The sequence below is a fragment of the Eubalaena glacialis genome, chromosome 13 (assembly GCF_028564815.1).
Source record: "Eubalaena glacialis isolate mEubGla1 chromosome 13, mEubGla1.1.hap2.+ XY, whole genome shotgun sequence".
NCBI classification, from domain to species: Eukaryota; Metazoa; Chordata; class Mammalia; order Artiodactyla; family Balaenidae; genus Eubalaena; species Eubalaena glacialis.
In genome coordinates, this window is record NC_083728.1 from 90,277,661 (window position 1) to 90,297,158 (window position 19,498).

The window sequence follows — 19,498 nt, forward strand, 5'->3', positions numbered from 1 at the left end:
CAGGGACGTGTGTCAGCATCTCGGGCCAGAGCTCTGGGCTGAAGATGCAGATGTTGGAACCCGAGCTGGCAGCCTGGTAAGGTGGAGACTGACGATATGACTTTAAGATCCTTTCTGGAGCCTAAACTTATACTATCAACAGTTCATGTTAGAAGCAGTTTTAAAAATTTTCTTTTTTATTGCTTGGAAGAGTTTTTTTTTTTTTTAACCAAAGATAAATAATGCAGTTTAAAGACCAAATCTAAAGGTTTGCTACAAAAACAGCAGTCTTCCCCCTTCGCACCCTCCCTAGAGGCACCTATTTTGAGTTCTCTTAGGTAATTCTTCATACTTGTCTTCACATGTCTAAAGCATATGCTTGCTTTTTTCTCTTTTACTTACCAGATCACTGGTTTATCATAAAAGGATGTAACTCAGGAACAGCCAGACGGAAGAGATGTAGAGGGCAAGGTATGGAGGAAGGGCTGGGCGCTTCCCTGGGTGCACGGCTCTCCCCACATCTCCACATGTTCACCAACCCGGAAGCTCTCCAAACCAGGTCCCTTCGAATTTTCTGGAGGCTTCAGTTCAGTCACTGGCCATTGGTGACTGATTGAGCTGTCAGCCCCTCCCCTCCCCGGGGCTCAGGCTAAGCTGTGTGCTCCGTTGGATTTTCAGTTCCAGCCACCACCGACGACGTCCCCTCCCCGGTGGGGATGCAGTAGCTCTTAACCAGCCGTAACCCCAGCCTCAACACACCTTTCCCACCCCTTCAGTACAGTCGTTTGGGTTGGCGCTGATATTCAGTGTCTGCATTACCACTGCCACGTAAACGCTCAGGGCTGAGCCATGTAGTAACAGAATCTGCCTTTCCTGCACAACTTTGGTTTCTTTTGGAGTACTAGTTTATTTGTTCTCTGTGTACTTGATTAACTTAACTGTGACTTTTCCATCTGTTGTCTAAATCTCTCAGGACATTCGGACGTATCATGTGTTTCATCAGTTTTCATTTCCCTAAAGGCACAGAGCCCTCTGACCACCACTTCTCTTACGTGTTGATCTTTTATTTTCTACATCTTAACTCCTTGTTTTCTAATTTACTTTCTCACCTTGATGGACAGATTCTCCAAGAGCTTCCTGAGGAGTATGTGGGTGAGCTATGTTTTTGAGCACTTGTATCTTTGAAAATAACTTCATTCTAACCTGACGCTTTTTGGCTGGGTCTGAAATTCCAGGCTGGAAATAACTTCTGTTCGGCTTCTTGAAGGCAGCTCTCCCGTCGTCTTGGCCGTTTGCACTGCAGGGGGCGGTACGTTTATCTCCACGTCTTGTGGGGTCTGCCCTGTGTCTTCATGTCCTGGGTGGATCTTTGTCTCCCATACCCTGTGCTTGGTGGGCTTGTTCTGTCTGGAAGCTTGTCTCCCATTATTCAGGTATCCCTTTCCCAGCTGCTTTTGATTTCGTTTTTTATACTTTTCATGTCCAGGAGTTCTTTATTCCCTAAATACTATTTTTCAGCCTTGTGGATCAGTTTTGTGGTTGCAGCACTCTTTCTGTTCCCAAGCTGTATGTAGCTGGGAGGGTTTGAAGCTTCTCCCGTGTCTGTTTCTTTTGGTCCTTTGTTCCCCAAGTGTCTGGCGATCCCTGGCTCGTGCTTGAACACCGAAAACTAAAAAGCAGACCGGACACTGAGCACGTAGGTGGGTCACGCCAGGGCAGTGTGGTTCAACGTGCTGGAGATCGCTTTCCTTTCTGCTGCTAGGAACGTACAGGAATTATGTTTAGAAACGAAACTTGTAGCAGTTGGATGTTACCGCGGCATTTCAGTCAGAGAGCTTTGCAGGTTTTCAAAAGCTGAGGTGGTATGGCTGTGACAGCTACTAGGCCCTGAGGGGGCAGGTATCCCTAGAGGTCTGATTTCCTTGGAGCATCTTCTTGAAGGTTCTGGGAGCCAAGTGGGAGGAGTTGTTCTACTGCGCTGGTGCCCAGCGCCCCCTCTACCCTGAAGCAAGCGAGGAGCCAGATTTCTTCCAGCCGTCACTCTGGCCGGTCCCCCGCTGTCTGCTTCACGCCCAGGTCCGAGGTGCCTGGGCATCTGGTTTGTAGACCGGATTTATTCTTGTCTTTCCTTCCCCACTTCACCCAGGAGTCCGCTTACCTCTGGCCATCTGGTTTGTAGACCGGATTTATTCTTGTCTTTCCTTCCCCACTTCACCCAGGAGTCCGCTTACCTCTGGCCATCTCCCTGTTCCTGTCTCTTCTTCCCCCCGTCCTTGTGGGTTTATGCTTTCTAAAGGAATCCCATCACTGTCATTTTACAGGGTTTGGATCGGGGGTGGAGTGCAGTCAGACGCCTGGGCAACCTTCAGTCTTTAGCCAGAGCGCCAGGAAAACTTAAGATTCCATTTTGTTGTTTACAGTGGACAGAAAAAAGATGTTTAAAACAGGACTGTTGTAAAACTACCCAGTAAAATAGACCTGCCCAGAAACACCCACTGGAAGAGTTCATGGCTGTGCAGGCACTCACGATATGTAAGTGCTTTTTTTTTTTTTTTTTAACTCGCTCTGCATCCACTGGCCGACCTCCGCGAATCTCCCACGAGAACCGGGCCAGCACCCTGAGGCTGGTGAAACAAGCAGTGTGAACAGGCAGCGGGGCACTCGGAGGGCAGGCGCAGCAGTCTGCTTGCTTCCCCGACCTGGTTTCGTCTGACCCCCAGTCGGAGCCCAGGGCTGACCCTCGCTTGGCGCCACCCGGGACAGAACCCCAGCCTGCACCCTCGCAACTGACACGGAGTTTGTGCAGGCAGGAAAGTCCAGTTTGCAGAATACAGTGCACACCTGTGTGCCAACTCGGAAGGCAGGACCCTGTCACTGGAAAGGTGGCCTGAGGGGCGGGTGCCTACAGATCCGTTAGGGCCTTAAACCTGGCTGTGGGACTCCCGGGAATCAGCAGGCCTACAGGAAAGGGCGTCACGCCCGCTCAGTCTCGGGGGGGCCGTCACCTCAGTGCTCTCCTGGCTCCTGATTGTGTGAATATCGTGGTCAGAGGTATTTCTCAAATCAGTCATTTAGGAGACCACTGAAATCCGATCGATGGACATCCAGGTATGGGCATCGTGGGACTCACTCCGATGTTAAGTCACTGTCGGAACAAGAGCGGTGTCCACGGCCCGAGCAGCTCCCAGTTGCCCTGGTTACGCCACGTCCACACTGGAGCCTCCCTGGGTCGGACAGGAAACACAGGCGGCCCTGTCGGACACCACGCTGTCCAGGGCTCTCATCAGGATGTCTGGCATGTGGTCTGTTAGCATCTTTGGGCCAATGAGTATTTTGCTGAACTCCGACTCGTGTGACCATTTCACGCTATACCGAGCAGCAGGACAGCAGGAACACCTGAAAGAGGAAAAGCCGAGCATCTCCAAGCCTCACCCCCGTGAGTCTCCCTTCGCCGCTGGCGGGTGACTGACCACTCACCTCCCTGAAGTGCCCACTTCCTCCAGGTGGATGATCCTGCCGGGGGGGTAGAGAGGGGGGTACTTGCTGGGGGACTCGAGCGGGGAGTCGCTGGAGAAGCTGTAGGCCGGGGACCCGTGCGCCAGCAGGCTCCGCTCCCCGAGGAGAGGCTGCGTCAGGTCGCCCCCATCCAGCTCCGTCGGCAGCTCCTCGGGGTGCCCTCCGAAGAGCTCGTACCAGCACCCGCGCAGCAGGATCTTGTACTGAGGGCGAGACCGAGAAGGCGGCGCGCGTGTGACTCCGGGAGGCTTTCACGGTCCCCGGAGACCTCCTGGGACCCGTGAGCTGGCGGCGGCAACCCCACAGCACAGAAGCCTGGCTACTTTGTTTTTCAACGTGGATCTTAGGAGTGTGGAGGTCAGGGGCCCAAACTCAGGTTTCTCTGGGGGCAGTGACGCCATTGTACTTGAAGCAATATTTAAAAACCAAATTCAGGCAGATTTTGAGGAAAAATTACCCTTAATTCTTTTTAGGCAATTCTGTAAACCAGTTTTACCCTTTACCCTTAAAGACATTAGATACGAAATTTTATTTTTTTTTTAATTTGGGGGGAGTGGAGCTGATAAGGAGGAAGTCTATTTTTAAATTAAAAATTGTTTTCTAATTAGCAACAAAAACACAAAAAATGTCACAAAACAAAGATGTTAAGTGAAAAATCATCTCTAATCCCATTATCTAAATAAAACCACATTTTGGTGTATTTTTTTGGTGAAAGCTATATATACCTCGTCACCTACCCCTGCCTTGGATTATATTCTAAGAAGCATTTTTAATCCTGCCGTTTTTAAAAAAACTCTTCAAAACATCATGGATATTTTTCTCTACCGGTAAATACAAATGCATTTATATTTGTAACGACTGTAATGTTCCACAGCCCAGCAATACCAGCGCCTCCTAAACTCTGTGTCTGGCAGCCTTGTGACCAAAACCATCAGAACGCTGTGAGTCACGACAGGACTAAGAAGTATGACAAAAAACAAATCGCCTAACCAAACAGGGATGGCTCCAGTATAGCATGTTCTAGTTGCAGCTTCCCCGCGCTTGGTTTAGCCGTTTGCTTCTCAGGCGTCCTCTGCAGAACAGCCGCCAGCAGTCTGTGCCGGGGGTGGAAGAGCTTCTAGCAGCATCAGTGCCCTGCGCTATGAGGCTCTGAATTTAGAAACGTCCTCTTGAGGCCACAAACAGCCTGGTGGGGAGGCCCTAACCCCTGCAGGTCCTCTTCCGGGGCCCCCCGAGTTACCTTGGGCTTGTTGCAGTGAGCAATCACTCGCAAGATTCTCCTCTTCAAATCCTCCAAGTTGGTCACACTTAACCTGTGGAGCAAAAGACCAGACTGAGGCTCAGCACTCGCCTTTCCCGCCAGCCCAAGCCCAGACGGGGCAGCCAGCAGACTCACCTGGGAATCACATCCTTGCCCAGAACAAGTGACACGATGAAGGTCTTAGAGTATTCACAAAGGGATTTGCTGAAATAAAAAAAAAGGTGATTACATTGCCCACAGAAGGCTTCCAAGAGAAAGCAAGTAACTGTACCAAGTTAGGAAGAGGTCAGTGTTCACAGAACTCCACTCTATTCTCCACCCTCTAAAGGGGAAGAGAAATAAGAGATTCCAGGTGGAGCAACTCACTGGCCAGATTCTCCTGAAAAAGTAAAAGGCAGGGGGATTTACATTACTAGATGTCAGCACTGGGTAGGCCACTAAGGTACTTAACCCAGTGTGGCATCAGCAGAGTCGGACAAAGCCAGGGGAAGAGTGAGCATGGATGCCTCCCACAGGGCAGGAGTGGTACTGCAGGTCAGCAGTAGGGGAAGGATGGGCTTTTAATAAACAGTGCTAAGATAAAGCACTCAAGGTGTGAGCGGGAAGATGAAACTGAATCTCTACCTCATGCTGTACACAAAAAAAACCCCGAATTAAACATAGATTAAAGACCTAGGTAAAGGTGACAGGTCAGACGAAAAGGCTTTTAAAAGATAAAATAGGAGACTAGCTCCACGTCCTTGGGACAGAGAAAGATTTCTTAAAACGAAGACCTGGGACTTCCCTGGTAGTGCAGTGGTTAAGAATCCACCTGCCAATGCAGGGGACACGGGTTCGATCCTGGTCTGGGAAGATCCCACATGCCACGGAGCAACTAAGCCTGTGTGCCACAACTACTGAGCCTGTGCTCTAGGGCTCGCGAGCCACAACTGCTGAGCCCGCGTGCCACAACTACTGAAGCCTGTGCTCCACAACAAGAGAAGCCACTGCAGTGAGAAGCCCACGCACCGCAATGAAGAGTAGCCCCCGCTCACTGCAACTAGAGAAAGCCTGCACGCGGCAACGAAGACCCAACGCAGCCAAAGATAATGACAAATTAGTCAATGTTAAAATTAAGAACTGATAAAGACTTGACTCGAAGAAAGTAAAAAGACACATCAAGGAGTGAGTATATTTACAACACATACTTAGAACCAACAAAGAACTGATGTACTGAATATATGTACAAACCAGTGAGAAAAAAAATAGACAAGACAATACAAAAATGGGCAAAAGGAACTTCATGAGTGGAAACTCAATAAAAATATGAAGAGACTCAACTTCATCATGGAAATGCAAATTAAACAATGAAACATCACTGCGCACCCATCAGATTGGCAAAAATGTTCAAATTGGACGCTATTAAGTGTTAGAATGTGGAGAGGTGTGCACGCTGCCGGTGAGGTGTGAGTGGGTGCAGCCACAACACGCGACGCGCGAGCACGTGCACACTCCACGACCCAGCACGTCTGTGACAGCCCGATGTCCGTCACCAGCAGAACAGGTAATTTGTGATACGTGACGAAACATAATGAGAATTTACACAATAACATTTCAGACCTCAAACGATGTGGGGAAAAAAAAAAATAACAAAAAAAGTATAATTCCCTTCCTCTAAATTTCAAAATCATGCAAATCCAAACTATGTAGAGACATGTAAACAGGTGGTAAAACTCGTTTTTAAAGCAAGGGAAGGGACTTCCCTGGCGGTCCAGTGGTTAACACTCCAAGCTTCCACTGCAGGGGGCATGGGCTCGATCCCTGGTTGGGGAACTAAGATCCTGCAGGCCGCGTGGTGTGGCCAAAAGTTAAAAAACAATTTTTTTTTTTAATTAAAAAAAAAAAAAAAGCAAGGGAAGAATTTTCACAAAGATCAGGACAGTGATTCCCTGTGAACAGGAAAGGAGAGGACACACAGGGACTCTCTAAGGCACTGGCAACATTCATTTCTCCACTTGGGTGGGTGCAGAGGTATGTGACTATTTTTAAATCAGCTTTATTGAGGTGTAATTTACAACAGTAAAATCACACCCATTGTAAGTGTACAATTTGACGACTCTTGACAAATGTATGTAATTGTTTAGCAACCACCTCAATCAAGACGTAGAGCATTTCCATCACCCCCCGGGCTCCCTGTGTCCTTCTGCAATATCCCACCCCCAACCCCAGGCAACCACTGATCTGCTTTCTGTTGTTATAGTTTTGTTTTTTCTAAAATGTCATATAGGGACTTCCCTGGTGGTGCAGTGGTTAAGAATCCGCCTGCCAATGCAGAGGACACAGGTTCAAGCCCTGGTCCGGGAAGATCCCACATGCCACAGAGCAACTAAGCCCGTGCGCCACAACTACTGAGCCTGCGCTCTAGAGCCCGCGAGCCACAACTACTGAGTCCACGCACCTAGAGGCCACGCTCCGCAACAAGAGAAGCCACCGCAATGAGAAGCCCGTACACCGCAACTAGAGAAAGCCCGCACACAGCAACGAAGACCCAATGCAGCCAAAAATAAATAAATTCATTAAAAAAAATTTTTTTTTTTAAATGTCATATAAGTGAAATCACACAGTAAGGTCTCTTGTGTCAGGTTTCTTTCACACAGCAAAACGCATCCAAGTTGTATGGATGTTTGCTTATTACTCTCAAAAACATGTTTTATCTTTGTTTCACTGAATAAAAACAATCAGTTATTTTAAAAAGTCACTTTCGTGTCTTATATGTATAAATATGTTTTAATATTAAAAGCTTTTAAAAATTTTAAAGGTACACAAACATTTATGTATAAAGATATTGATAGATTTATAATAATGAAAAAATGAAAAGAATGTAAATATCAGTATGGAAATAAATAAAAGTGGTGTAACCAGAAGATAGAAAACTAAGTAGTTAATTTAAAAACATGTTCTCAAAGATTTACAAGCAGCTCATGCAGCTCAATAACAAAAAAACAAACAACCCAATCCAAAAATGGGCAGAAGACCTAAATAGACATTTCTCCAAAGAAGAGATACAGATTGCCAACAGACACGTGAAAGAATGCTCAACATCATTAATCATTAGAGAAATGCAAATCAAAACTACAATGAGGTATCATCTCACACCGGTCAGAATGGCCATCATCAAAAAATCTAGAAACAATAAATGCTGGAGAGGGTGTGGAGAAAAGGGAACACTCTTGCACTGTTGGTGGGAATGTAAATTGATACAGCCACTATGGAGAACAGTATGGAGGTTCCTTAAAAAACTAAAAATAGAACTACCATATGACCCAGCAATCCCACTACTGGGCATATACCCTGAGAAAACCATAATTCAGAAAGAGTCATGTACCAAAATATTCATTGCAGCTCTGTTTACAATAGCCAGGACATGGAAGCAACCTAGGTGTCCATCATCGGATGAATGGATAAAGAAGATGTGGCACATATATACAATGGAATATTACTCAGCCATAAAAAGAAATGAAATGGAGGTGTTTGTAATGAGGTGGATGGAGTTAGAGTCTGTCATACAGAGTGAAGTAAGTCAGAAAGAGAAAAATACAGTATGCTAACACATATATATGGAATCTAAGGGAAAAAAAAAAAAAAAAAAAAAAAGAGGTCATGAAGAACCTAGTGGCAAGACGGGAATAAAGACACAGACCTACTAGAGAATGGACTTGAGGATATGGGGAGGGGGAGGAGTGAGATGTGACAGGGTGAGAGAGTGTCATGGACATATATACACTACCAAATGTAAAATAGATAACTAGTGGGAAGCAGCCGCATAGCACAGGGAGATCAGCTCGGTGCTTTGTGACCACCTAGAGGGGTGGGATAGGGAGGGTGGGAGGGAGGGAGATGCAAGAGGGAAGAGATATGGCAACATATGTATATGTGTAACTGATTCACTTTGTTGTAAAGCAGAAGCTAGCACACCATTGTAAAGCAATTATACTTCAATAAAGATGTTTAAAAAAAAAAAAAAAAAAAAAACATGTTCTCAATAGTTAAGGATATAATGTATATAGAGTATTAGAAAAACACATATCCACACATACACACACACAAAAAGCTGGAAGAAAGCAAACCTAAATAGTTACAATGATGATTTCTGGGTAGATCTTGATCTCTTCACTTATTTATATTTTTCAAAAATTCTATGATGGATACAAATTTAATTTTTACCCCTTTCATTTTTTATTTCTTTTTTTTTAATGGTCGTACAGATTTCTTCTATCATCAGGCCAAAGATTATACAGGATTAAGTATGTTGAATCAGAAAAGAAAAATGTAATTTTCAAACTCAAAAAATGAATTAGTAACCAAATTCAGTAAAGTTGCAGGATACAAAATTAATATACAGAAACTTGCATTTCTATATACTAATAATGAACTATCAGAAAAAGAAATTAAGAAAACAATCCCATTTATAATTACATCAAAAAGAATAGGACTTCCTTGGTGGTCCAGTGGTTAAGAATCCGCTTTCCAATGCAGGGGACGCGAGTCGATCCCTGGTCAGGGAACTAAGATCCCACATGCCGCGGGGCGACTAAGCCTGCGCTGCAACTACTGAGCCCATGCGCTCTAGAGCCCATGCACCACAACTAGAGAGAAGCCCACGCGTCACAACGAAGATGCCGTGTGCCACAACTCAGACCCGATGCAAACAAATAAATATTGAAAAAAAAAAAAGAATAAAGTACCTAGGAATAAATTTAACCAAGGAGGTGAAAGACCTGCACAGTGAAAACTAGAAGCCACTGAAGAAAGAAACTGAAGAAGACACAAATAAACGGAAAGGTATTCTGTGCTCATGAATTAAAAGAATTATTACTAAAATGTCCATATTACCCAAAGAAATCTACAGATTCAATGTAATCCTAATCAAAATTCCAATGGCATTTTTCACAGAAATAGAACAAACAACACTAAAATTCATATGGAAGCACAAAAGACCCCAAATAGCCCTAAGCAATCTTGAGAAAGAAAAACAAAGCTGGAGATATCGTGATCCTTGATTTCATAATATAATGCAAAGCTAGAGTAATCAGAACAGTATGATGATTAGTATAAATACAGACACATAGATCAATGGAACAGAACAGAGAGCCCAGAAATAAGCCCATGCACTTACAGTGAATTAATTAAGAAGGGAGCTGAGAATACACAGTGGGGAGAAGACAGTCGCTTCAATAAATGATGTTGGGAAAACTGGACCACTATCTCATCATACACAAAAGTTAATTCAAAATGGGTTAAAGACTTGAATATAAGACCTGAAATCAGAATACCCCTAGAAGAAGACATAGGCAGTAAGCTCCTTGACATTGGTCTTGGTGATGATTTTTTGGATTTGACACCAAGAACAAAGGCAACAAAAGCCTAATCAAATGGGACTACATCCAACTAAAAAGCTTTTTGCACAGCAAAGGAAACCACTGACAAAATGAAAAGGCAACTTACTGAATGGAAGAAGGTATTTGCAAATCATATACCTGATAAGAGGTTAGAACCAAAATACATAAAGAATTCATACAACTCAATAGCAGTAAGACAATCTGATTAAAAAATGGGCAGACGGGGACTTCCCTGGCGGTCCAGTGGTTGAAACGCCGAGCTTCCACTGCAGGGGTCGTCACCCCTGCAGGGTTCAATCCCTGGTCCGGGAACTAGGATCCCACATGCCGCGTGTCCAAAAGAAAAAGGCAGACGATCTAAATAGACATTTTTCCAAAGAAGACATACAGATGGCCAACAGGTACGTGAAAAGATGCTCGACATCACTAATCATCAGGGAAATGCAAATCAAATGAAAATGCAAAGCTCGAGATGGCACCTCGCACCTGTCAGAATGGCTATTATCCAAAAAAGATAAACATGAAATAACAAGCACTGGCCAGATGTGGAGGAAAGGGAATGCTTGTGCATTGTTGGTGGGGATGTAAACTGGTGCAGCCAGTACAAAAAAACAGTATGGAGGTTCCTCAAAAAATTAAAAATAGAACTACCATATGATCCAGCAATTCCACTTCTAGGTATTTATCCAAAGAAAACGAAGACACTGACTTGAAAGATACCTGCACCCCCATGTTCACTGCAGCATTATTTACAATAGCCAAGACATGGAAAAAACCTAAGTGTCCACTAACGGATGAATGGATAAAGACGTGTGTGTGTGTGTGTGTGTGTGTGTGTGTGTGTGTGTAATGGAATATTATTCAGCCATAAGAGGTAACGAAATCTTGCCGTTTGTGGATGGACAACAGCCTGGACGCACCTTAAGCGCATGACGCTAAGTGAGAGAACAGAGAGAAAGGCAAATACCACGTGATCTCACTTACATGTGGAAACTGAAAAAACAAACCAAGCTCACAGATACAGAGAACAGACTGGGGGCTGCCAGAGGCGGGGGGTGGGAGGGGAGGCAGTGAAATGGGTGAAAGGAGTCGAAAGGTACAAGCTTCCAGTTATAAAATAAATAAGTTATTGGGATGTAATGTACAGCATGGCGACTGCAGTTAATAATGCTGTGCTGCGTATGTGAAAGCTGCTAAGAAAGTAAATCTTAAAAGTTCTCCTGGGCTTCCCTGGTGGCGCAGCGGTTGAGAGTCTGCCTGCCAATGCAGGGGACACGGGTTCGAGCCCTGGTCTGGGAAGATCCCAAATGCCGTGGAGCAACTAGGCCCGTGAGCCACAGCTACTGAGCCTGCGCGTCTGGAGCCTGTGCTCCGCAACAAGAGAGGCCGCGACAGTGAGAGGCCCGCGCACCGCAATGAAGAGTGGCCCCCACTCGCCGCAACTAGAGAAAGCCCTCGCACAGAAACGAAGACCCAACACAGCCAAAAATAAATAAATAAATAAATAAATGAAGAAGCTTTCATTTAAAAAAAAAAAAGTTCTCCTCACAAGGAAAAATGATTCTGTAACTATCTGTTAACTAGACTTATTGTGATCATTTCACAGCATATACAAATATCGAATCGTTATGCTGTACATCTGAAACTAATATAATTATACCTCAGTTTAAAAAAATCAAATCAAATCAAAGCTATGGTTAGAGAGACCTATGAAAAGCTATCCAGTCTTTTTTCAACCAAACAGGGCCTTGAAACAAACTTCTCCTGAGGATGAGAAATTGTTAACTAACTTGCAGGTAAGAGACCAGTTTTGACCATATGACTTGTGAGTAGCACCTCCTTACAGGAAAGAAAACAAAGAAGTACCTCAGCAGCCCCCTGGGCGGGGAAAAGGCGTAACACCTGACTCGTGGGTATGGGTTTCTGAGCATGATGGTCAACAGGGCCGCGGCGCCTGCCCCCAGGCTGTGCCCCACGATGACCAGCCGGTATTCCTAGGGGGCAAATGCAGAATGAGTAAAGGTTAAGAAAACAAATAGCTAATGGCAGAGAAAACGAAAGAAAAGAAGAATTAAAATCTCACAGGTGCAATGCTGAACGCCTGGCTCAAAATCCCGTCGTTGATGAGTCGTTGGTAAACGTATCTGGCAGCTTGAGAAATCCCCTGAAAGTGCAGACACAGAGGTGGCTGGTGACTGTCAGACAGGCCAGGCCTACACGGGGTCTCCTAGTGGTGACTCTGTCCCCCCAGACAGGGAAGGCATCCTGGGATCAGCGAGCACATCTACCGCTCACTGCTGTGTTCCTGGCACCTGGCACAGAGCTTGGCACGAAGCAGGGGCTCAAAAAATATTTCCATGAGCGAATAGGTGACGTCAGGAACATCCTTCCACGTCAATGGATATTTCTAAGGCTTCTTCTGTAGCTACAGAGTATTTTGCTGCATGGACGTCCCACAATTTACTTTAGCCAAGTCCCCATGGTCCGTCACATTTAGATTATAAATGGCTGACCTTTTACAAGTATGTTAAAATGTAAAGTTCTGAATCAGTGACAGTGACTAAGTAGCCACTGTTCCTGCAAAAGCAGAACTAAAACCATCGGAAGTGAGTTCTAGGGAGGCCAGGCTTTGGTTTAATTTCAAAAAACAGAATGTAAAACTTCCTAACAAATACAGCTATCTCACGAGACAGACTTCTTGAAAATTAAGTAGTTCCCATCAAGGAGAGACAACCCTGTCAACCAAAAACATTTTCGGAGTGCTTCCTGCAGGACAACACAGGACAGGCCTGGCCACCGGCCCCTGCAGCCTAACCTCCAACAGGATGAAGTGGGAGAAATTCCACATAAGATGGGAGACTGTTTTGCTCCTCTCTAAAGCTGCTGCAAATTCCTGATTCAATAGCTCTATAACCCAGGGAGCAGACTGCGGAACCTGGCCTCGTATATGAGAAACCACGAGGTCTGAAGGGTTAACATGCTGTGCACAGTCTGACGGCACTTCTGGACAAACCACCAGATCTCCCTTTCCTCCCCCTCCTACCACGCGATGCTGTCGACTTCCGCCAACATTTATTAGGCGCCTACCGCGTGTCTGGTTCTGGACAGCCAGAGCCACTCGGCATTTGGACCACAACTCGGCCGGTTGTGAGTCTCCCTGGCACAAGTGTTACAGGTGAAATGCCAAGACCGTTTTCAGCTGCACAGCTTTGAACTCCAACCATCGTGGACAGCATCAGAGCCAAAACTCGGTACCAAGGCCAAGAGCAGAGAACAGTTCGTGCCCTTAGGCCCTGAGCAGCTGTCTTCCCGGCGGGAGGGCAAGAGCTGTCACTGAACGAAACGGTGCTGGAGGAGGCCTCCGCTGAGAGCCGGCCAGGCCTGCAGGGTCGCAGCTTGTGGAGGCACAAAGCCTCGGTCTGCGGCCCAAATTCTTCTAAGACCAGAGCCACAGCTGAGCCCACAGGGCTCTGAGGGTATTCTGTGCTTGGCTAGTTGATGCGTCTCTATAATAAGTTTTAAATTTCTTATTTGTTTTTCTTCATGCACACCCAGTAATAGTTAAACTGGACTTGTCAGTGAATTGAGGTATGAAAAGACAGCTAAGGGATAAAGGAAAAAAGTTCACATGCCCAGGACTGTCAAGCTCTTAACTGGTGGCAGAACAAAAGCCAAAAGCTTCCACTCTGGCTCTTCCCTGAAGTGTCCAGGCACAGAAAAAAACAAAAACCCAAAAAACAACAGTAACAAAAAAACCTGGAAGGAAAAAAAGTTGTCCAGACAGGACACTGGGGTTCAATTACCAGCACCGCACTCTGGCAATAACACGTGCTTTTATAAAAATTAAGCATTCTATTTAAAAAACTATTACTACAGAAGTAATACATGTTTTGGTTAAAAACCACACGAAGTGTATAAAAACAGTGGAAGGCCACTGCCCTCCACCCCCGACATCCTTCTCCCCAGAAGCAGCCGCTGTAACCTTTAGGGAAGGAATCATTCCAGACTTTCCCTCAAGTGTTAAAACGCTCAGCTCTACAACCTCGTTAGTCATCAGGAAATTGCAAATCAAAACCACAGTGAGATTCCCACTTCACAGCCACTAGAATGGCTATATTCAAAAAAAAAAAAAAAAAAGAAAGAAAAGTGATGAGGATGCGGAGGAATGGAAACCCGCGTTCTTTGCTGGTGGGAACGTAAAATGGTGCAGCTGTGTTGGAAAACAGTTTGCTGGTTCCTCAAAAAGTTAAACAGAGAAATAACAGAAGACCCAGCAATCCCATGTCTGGGTATATTCCCCCCAGAACTGAAAGCAGGGACTCCAGCAGTTACCTGCACACCCATGCTCATGGCAATTTTACAGCAGCCAAAGGAAGTTCTGACACACGCTGCAACATGGATGAAGCCTGAGGACATATGCTCAGTGAAATCAGCCAGTAATGAAAGGACAAATACTGTATAATTCCACTTATATGAGGAACGTAAAATAAGCAAATTCACAGACAGTAAAACGGTGGTTCCCGGAGGCTGGCCGAGGGAAATAACTCTGCTCTGAGCAGGCCGTGCTCCTCCCATCATCCCTTCGGGAGGAGCTTATGCACCCCGTGCCCCCTCCCAGCACAGTAACAGTGAAACAGGAACTCGGTGTTGTGACATATGCAGAGAATGCAACGACATGCAGCAAAGTGCTGAGCGTCTGCATCTCAGGGAGGGTCTGCCTGCACTGTGTTGCACTGAAGCTTTTTTGCACCATGGGAAAGCACTACTTTAATTACACGGGAAGAAAAGCGTTCAAGTGCCGACTCTGACACTTGTTCCAGTAACCGTGTAGCTACTGGCAAGTGGCGCAATCGCTATGAACCTGCTTCTTTCTCTTAAAAACAGAAGTAACCTCTCAGGGCTGTGGTGAGAAGTCGTGCTGGACAGCACCTGGCGCACAGCAGCGTTAACGCGGGAGACCCCGAGCTGAAAATACTCCAGCGCCTTCGAGGTTCCCCTTGACAGAACATTCCAGACCACACAGCCTCGGCTCCTACCTTGTGTGCCCAGCAGTCCTGCACCTCACACTCGAGGTCGAGCGGCTCGCTCTCTGCTGACAGGTCCGTAAGGATGTCCTGGAAACAGTGCGTGGGAAGAGGCCGTCAGCTGGGCTGGGCTAGCTGAGGGTGGCTGCGTGGGACAGTCCCCCGGGTCAGGCTGTTGAGAATTGGACCCCAGGTGCCTGAACTCGGGAGAGATGCCAGGTGGCCAGGAAGCTCCTGAGGGACCCACGGCGCAATCAGACATGAAGACTGGGGAGGGGACACGTCTAAGACGCACCCTCTGCCCCCACTCCCTGCACACAGCATCTAAGCACCCACGAAGCACAGAGCCCTGGGCCAGGGTGTTGAGCAAAGCATGGTTCCCGTCCTCCAGGGGCCCAGTCAACGGCTGGTTGAAACCTAAGGGAGGGTAAGAGACACATCACACAGAGCAGAGGAGGGGTGAGTGCTGCAGGGCACGGGGGGCTTCCTGGAGGAGGTGGCCTGAGCCAGAGCCTCATGGAAAAGCTGGTTTTCAGGAAGCAGAGGAGAGAACAGAGGCTGGCATCCCCACCCAGGGGAGCAGCAGGACCCAGGGCAGAGGCATCTGAGCACGGGAAGCGGGCGGTGGGCTGGGCTCACGGGCACTCAACTCTGGATGCATCGAGGGGCTGCGGGCAGAGCCTGGGAGGCTGGTGTGTCCCCGGGACCCGGGGAGGCCCACCTGCGGGGGGGAGGGGCCCCGAAGTGGCTCTGGCGCTGCCAGGGCTGGGAACTGTGCCCCCCAGTGCCGACAGAGCCTCAACAAGAACCAGGAACCGTGTATAAAACGCAGCGGGAACTGCCGGAGGTTTGCGAGCAGTGGCAGGTCTGACCGTGTTCTAGAAAGAGTCCTCTGGATGGTACAAAGGACAGACTGGGAAGATGTGACACAAGAGACAGGGACCAAGGGAACCTGTCGCTGGTCCAGGAAAGAGAGGCCTGGGACCAGAACCAGGGCTGCGGTGCTGGGACTGGAGGAGACGGGCCAGAGAGGGGCCGGGCAGGACCACGCGCGACACCACGCGCAACAGACTGGGCAGGAAGCGAGGAGAGAGCCGGAGACAACTTCAGCTCTGCGGCTTCTTGGTGGGCAAGGGGGCGCCGCATGGTTACTGGGGTGGGCAGTGCCCTGACGGGAGAGCAGACCCGGGAGCGCGGGCCTGGGCAGACCCAGATGGCTCCTGGCGAGGCAGGGGCAAGGCTGCCCGTGCAAGGTCGGGGCGGGGGGGGGGGGGGAAGCAGAAGAGGGTGGAGTCTCGTTTCATTTCCTGGGTCAGGAGAAAAGAGAGAACTAGGAAATGAGACTGAGGAACAGCCAAGAAGAGACCAAAAAGCACAACACAGGAGAGAAGAAAGTCGCCAGGTGTCTTCGTGGGGCAGAGACCGAGCAGGATGGGAGGGGACCGCTGGGTGGGGCTGGACAGTGCTGGCTCCCACGGCACTGGGGGAGCGGGGGGCAGGCACGTGGGGCCGGCTGAGACCCCGAACGGGAACTGGGGAGGGGGGTGGGGGCGTACCTAAGAGTGGGCTGACTTTGGACTGCATGACTTAACCTACTGTTCTTTCTGGCTTTGGGTGCAGAAACTTCAAGGGGAGGGTCACCCGGGTTGGGGGCCCAGGGAATCAAGCGGGCACCCACCCGGGAGTAGGGGAGCCCAGCCCTGCCAGCGTCTAAGTTTCCAACATTTCTTGGTTAAAAGGAAATGGCTTTATCTGCTTTTTCAAAGGGAATATTTGACAGCCCTGGACTCGCCTCCCTGTTTTCCACGCCCGGTGTTTCCCTGTGTCTGATGCTGTCACTTACGAAGGTTTCCCCTCAGTTCCAGGAAAGCTGGGTCTCCTGGCGTCTGAGCTGCTGACCGCCCACCCCTGGTCCCCTGGGCCAGCGCGCCAGGCTCCGTACCTGGAGAGACATGGTTCCCCTCACAGCCACCACCACCGACTCCTTTCTGTGGTCCAGAGCCACTAAGAAGGGGAGCTCGTACACCTGGGAGAGAGGAACGAGCATTAGCACAGGTGCCTGCGGACACGGCTGGGCCAGCCCAGAGCGGCTGACAAACGGCGCTTCCGAGCCCAGCGCGGAGCGGTGCGCTGATCCCCACCTCTGCTCGTCCTCAGTAGACAGTGTGACTTCTGATTCTCAGTGATGAAAGGCTCTCTAAACCCAAGACCCTTTTACCCTCGGGGGCAGGGGATAGAGCCATCTCAGTGGGCAAGACCAGAGCCTCCACTCTGGGCCAGTGCAAGCAGCGGGTGACAGGCTCTGGGCCCTGTAAGCACCCACTTGCCTCAGAACCGACCGCAGGTCCAGCAGTAACCCTAGGCTCCTGCCTTCGCACCTGCAGAAGCCCCTGAAGGAGCAGCAAGGGGGTCTGGCTTAGGCAGACCTGCCTCAGGAACTCTGCTCCGCCCCATTCCTGCCGTGGGACCCCAAGCCAATGTCTGAAGTTCTCTTCGACCCCATCTCCTCATCTTTAAGGAGGACAGCATGGCGTGCTGTCCTCCGGCTGGTGTGACACCACGGGGACGGCCACCTGTGCGTGGTGAACGGTCGTGCATTTGGAGCCAGCAGGAGAGGACAGACTGCCGACTTCACCACCCTGGTTTCCGCAGGAGAGGGACTTCTACTGATGACCTTGTGGGGGGCTCCTTGAAAGAGCCCACAGAGCAGTCACGAGCCTTCTGTGGAAAATCACCTCCTTTAAACCCCATCCGCTCTTTCCGTCACCACCACTCAGTGACAGGGCAGCACAGGGCTCACGGGCTCCTGCGCTTTGCTGGGCACCAGATTCACTGCAGACATGAAAACAAGATCCTGGACGTTCTGATCTCAGTGGGATGGGGTGTGACTTTTACACCTCCCAGGTGAGTCTAAAATGCAGGAGTTTGGGAGCCAGGGGGCTCAAGAACAGGACACCAGTGGTTCCCTGAATCGTCTGTGTGCTGGAATCGTGGGGGGCTCCTGAGCTGGGGTCCCATCGCCACAGATTCTGACTTCATTCATCTGGGGTCTGGCCTGGGCTTCTGAGTTGTAAAAGCTCCCCAGGAGATCCCAGTAGACAGCAGATGTGAGAGCCGCTGTGCTTGGCTGCAGGTTCTGGGCTTCCGGTGCCTGATGAGGACCATGTGGGGAGCCACGAAGCAATGCAGGACGGGTCCCTGACGCCAGACAGACTGGCTTCTGCAGGTTCACTGACCAGCCCTGCGATTCTGGGACCCTCCCAAGTGTGAGACCCACTGCACTGCACTAACAGGACAGAGCTCAGACCCAGAGACTAGGATTGATCAACCCCGGACGCCGGTGTGGGATTAACGGCAAGTGCACCTCATTGTTCTTCACTAAAAACGGGCTCAGGTGAAACACAGCATAGTCTCTCTGACGAAGACTTTCTGCCCCATCTTATATTAAACCGGGGGGGGGGCTTCAAGGGCGTTTGTGAACCCCGAGATAGTGCGCTAAACTTGGGGTGAGTATGTGTCTGTGTACGTGTCTCCGCACATTCTCCCGGGGGAGTAGTTTATAACTTCCACCAGAATCTCGAAGGACTCCAAGGCCCAGAAGCAGTCAGGACGCGCTGCTCACTCTACCTTGTCGTGAAAGCTGACGTGAATGAAGTCCCGGTACTGCAGCCCCGTCGTCTGCAGGATGGAGCCGAAGTGACAGGTGAGCTGGTCACCTCCAACCAAGTCATAATCGGTTGTCCGGCTTCTGCAACTAAAACGGGGGCAGAGGCGTTATCCGCGCCAACCAGAGCCACGTACCGAGGAAGACCCCACCCTGCCGTCCCGTTTCCCAGCAAACCTGAGGGCGCCCACTGACAGTCTGCCCAGCTCGGTCTGGCGAACCTACAGTGGCCTTTAAATGACACTTCTGTGTACACGCCTTACTACAGTCTGACTTCTTTATTAATGCTCTACATATTCAAAAAATAAACCAACAAGGATGGGAGAGACCCTAAAATCACCAGGAATGGGACAAGCCGGCATCAGGTATCTCCTGATACGACGTACTAAGAAGGATGCACGCTCCGCATGGAGCATTCCTGCCAAAGATGTGTACTTGAACCTAATCGTGAAGAAGTCACCAGACAAATGCAAAGTGAGGGCCAGCCTACAAAATACCCAGACTGTCCTTTTCAAAATGTCAATATCGTGAAAGATTTAAAAAAAAAAAAAAAAAAAAAAATGACTGAGGAACTGTTCCAAACTGGAGGAGACTAAGGAGACCTGACAGCTAAATGCAATCCACGCTCCTGACTGGAAGAAAATGTGCTACAAGGGGTATTACTGGAACAACTGGA

The 19,498-nt window shown here is 48.6% G+C and overlaps 1 protein-coding gene across 4 annotated transcripts in view; it reads right to left on the reverse strand.

Moving 5' to 3' along the window:
- Nucleotides 1–186: 186 nt before the first annotated feature.
- The window catches only part of DAGLB (diacylglycerol lipase beta), a 32,517-nt gene continuing 13,205 nt past the window's right edge, over nucleotides 187–19,498 (reverse strand). For 2 of the 4 annotated variants that reach the window (XM_061209006.1, XM_061209003.1), the window contains 9 exons: nucleotides 18,786–18,912; nucleotides 17,101–17,184; nucleotides 15,171–15,248; nucleotides 12,218–12,298; nucleotides 12,001–12,128; nucleotides 4,892–4,960; nucleotides 4,736–4,808; nucleotides 3,457–3,698; nucleotides 187–3,375 (listed from right to left, as the gene is read on the reverse strand). In XM_061209006.1, the coding sequence (XP_061064989.1) occupies nucleotides 3,177–3,375; nucleotides 3,457–3,698; nucleotides 4,736–4,808; nucleotides 4,892–4,960; nucleotides 12,001–12,128; nucleotides 12,218–12,298; nucleotides 15,171–15,248; nucleotides 17,101–17,184; nucleotides 18,786–18,912 (1,081 nt within the window). In that variant the 3' untranslated portion in view covers nucleotides 187–3,176. Of the gene's footprint in view, nucleotides 3,376–3,456; nucleotides 3,699–4,455; nucleotides 4,645–4,735; nucleotides 4,809–4,891; nucleotides 4,961–12,000; nucleotides 12,129–12,217; nucleotides 12,299–15,170; nucleotides 15,249–17,100; nucleotides 17,185–18,785; nucleotides 18,913–19,498 lie in introns of those variants that run through there. The other 2 variants (XM_061209004.1, XM_061209005.1) reach the window with 2 other exon arrangements.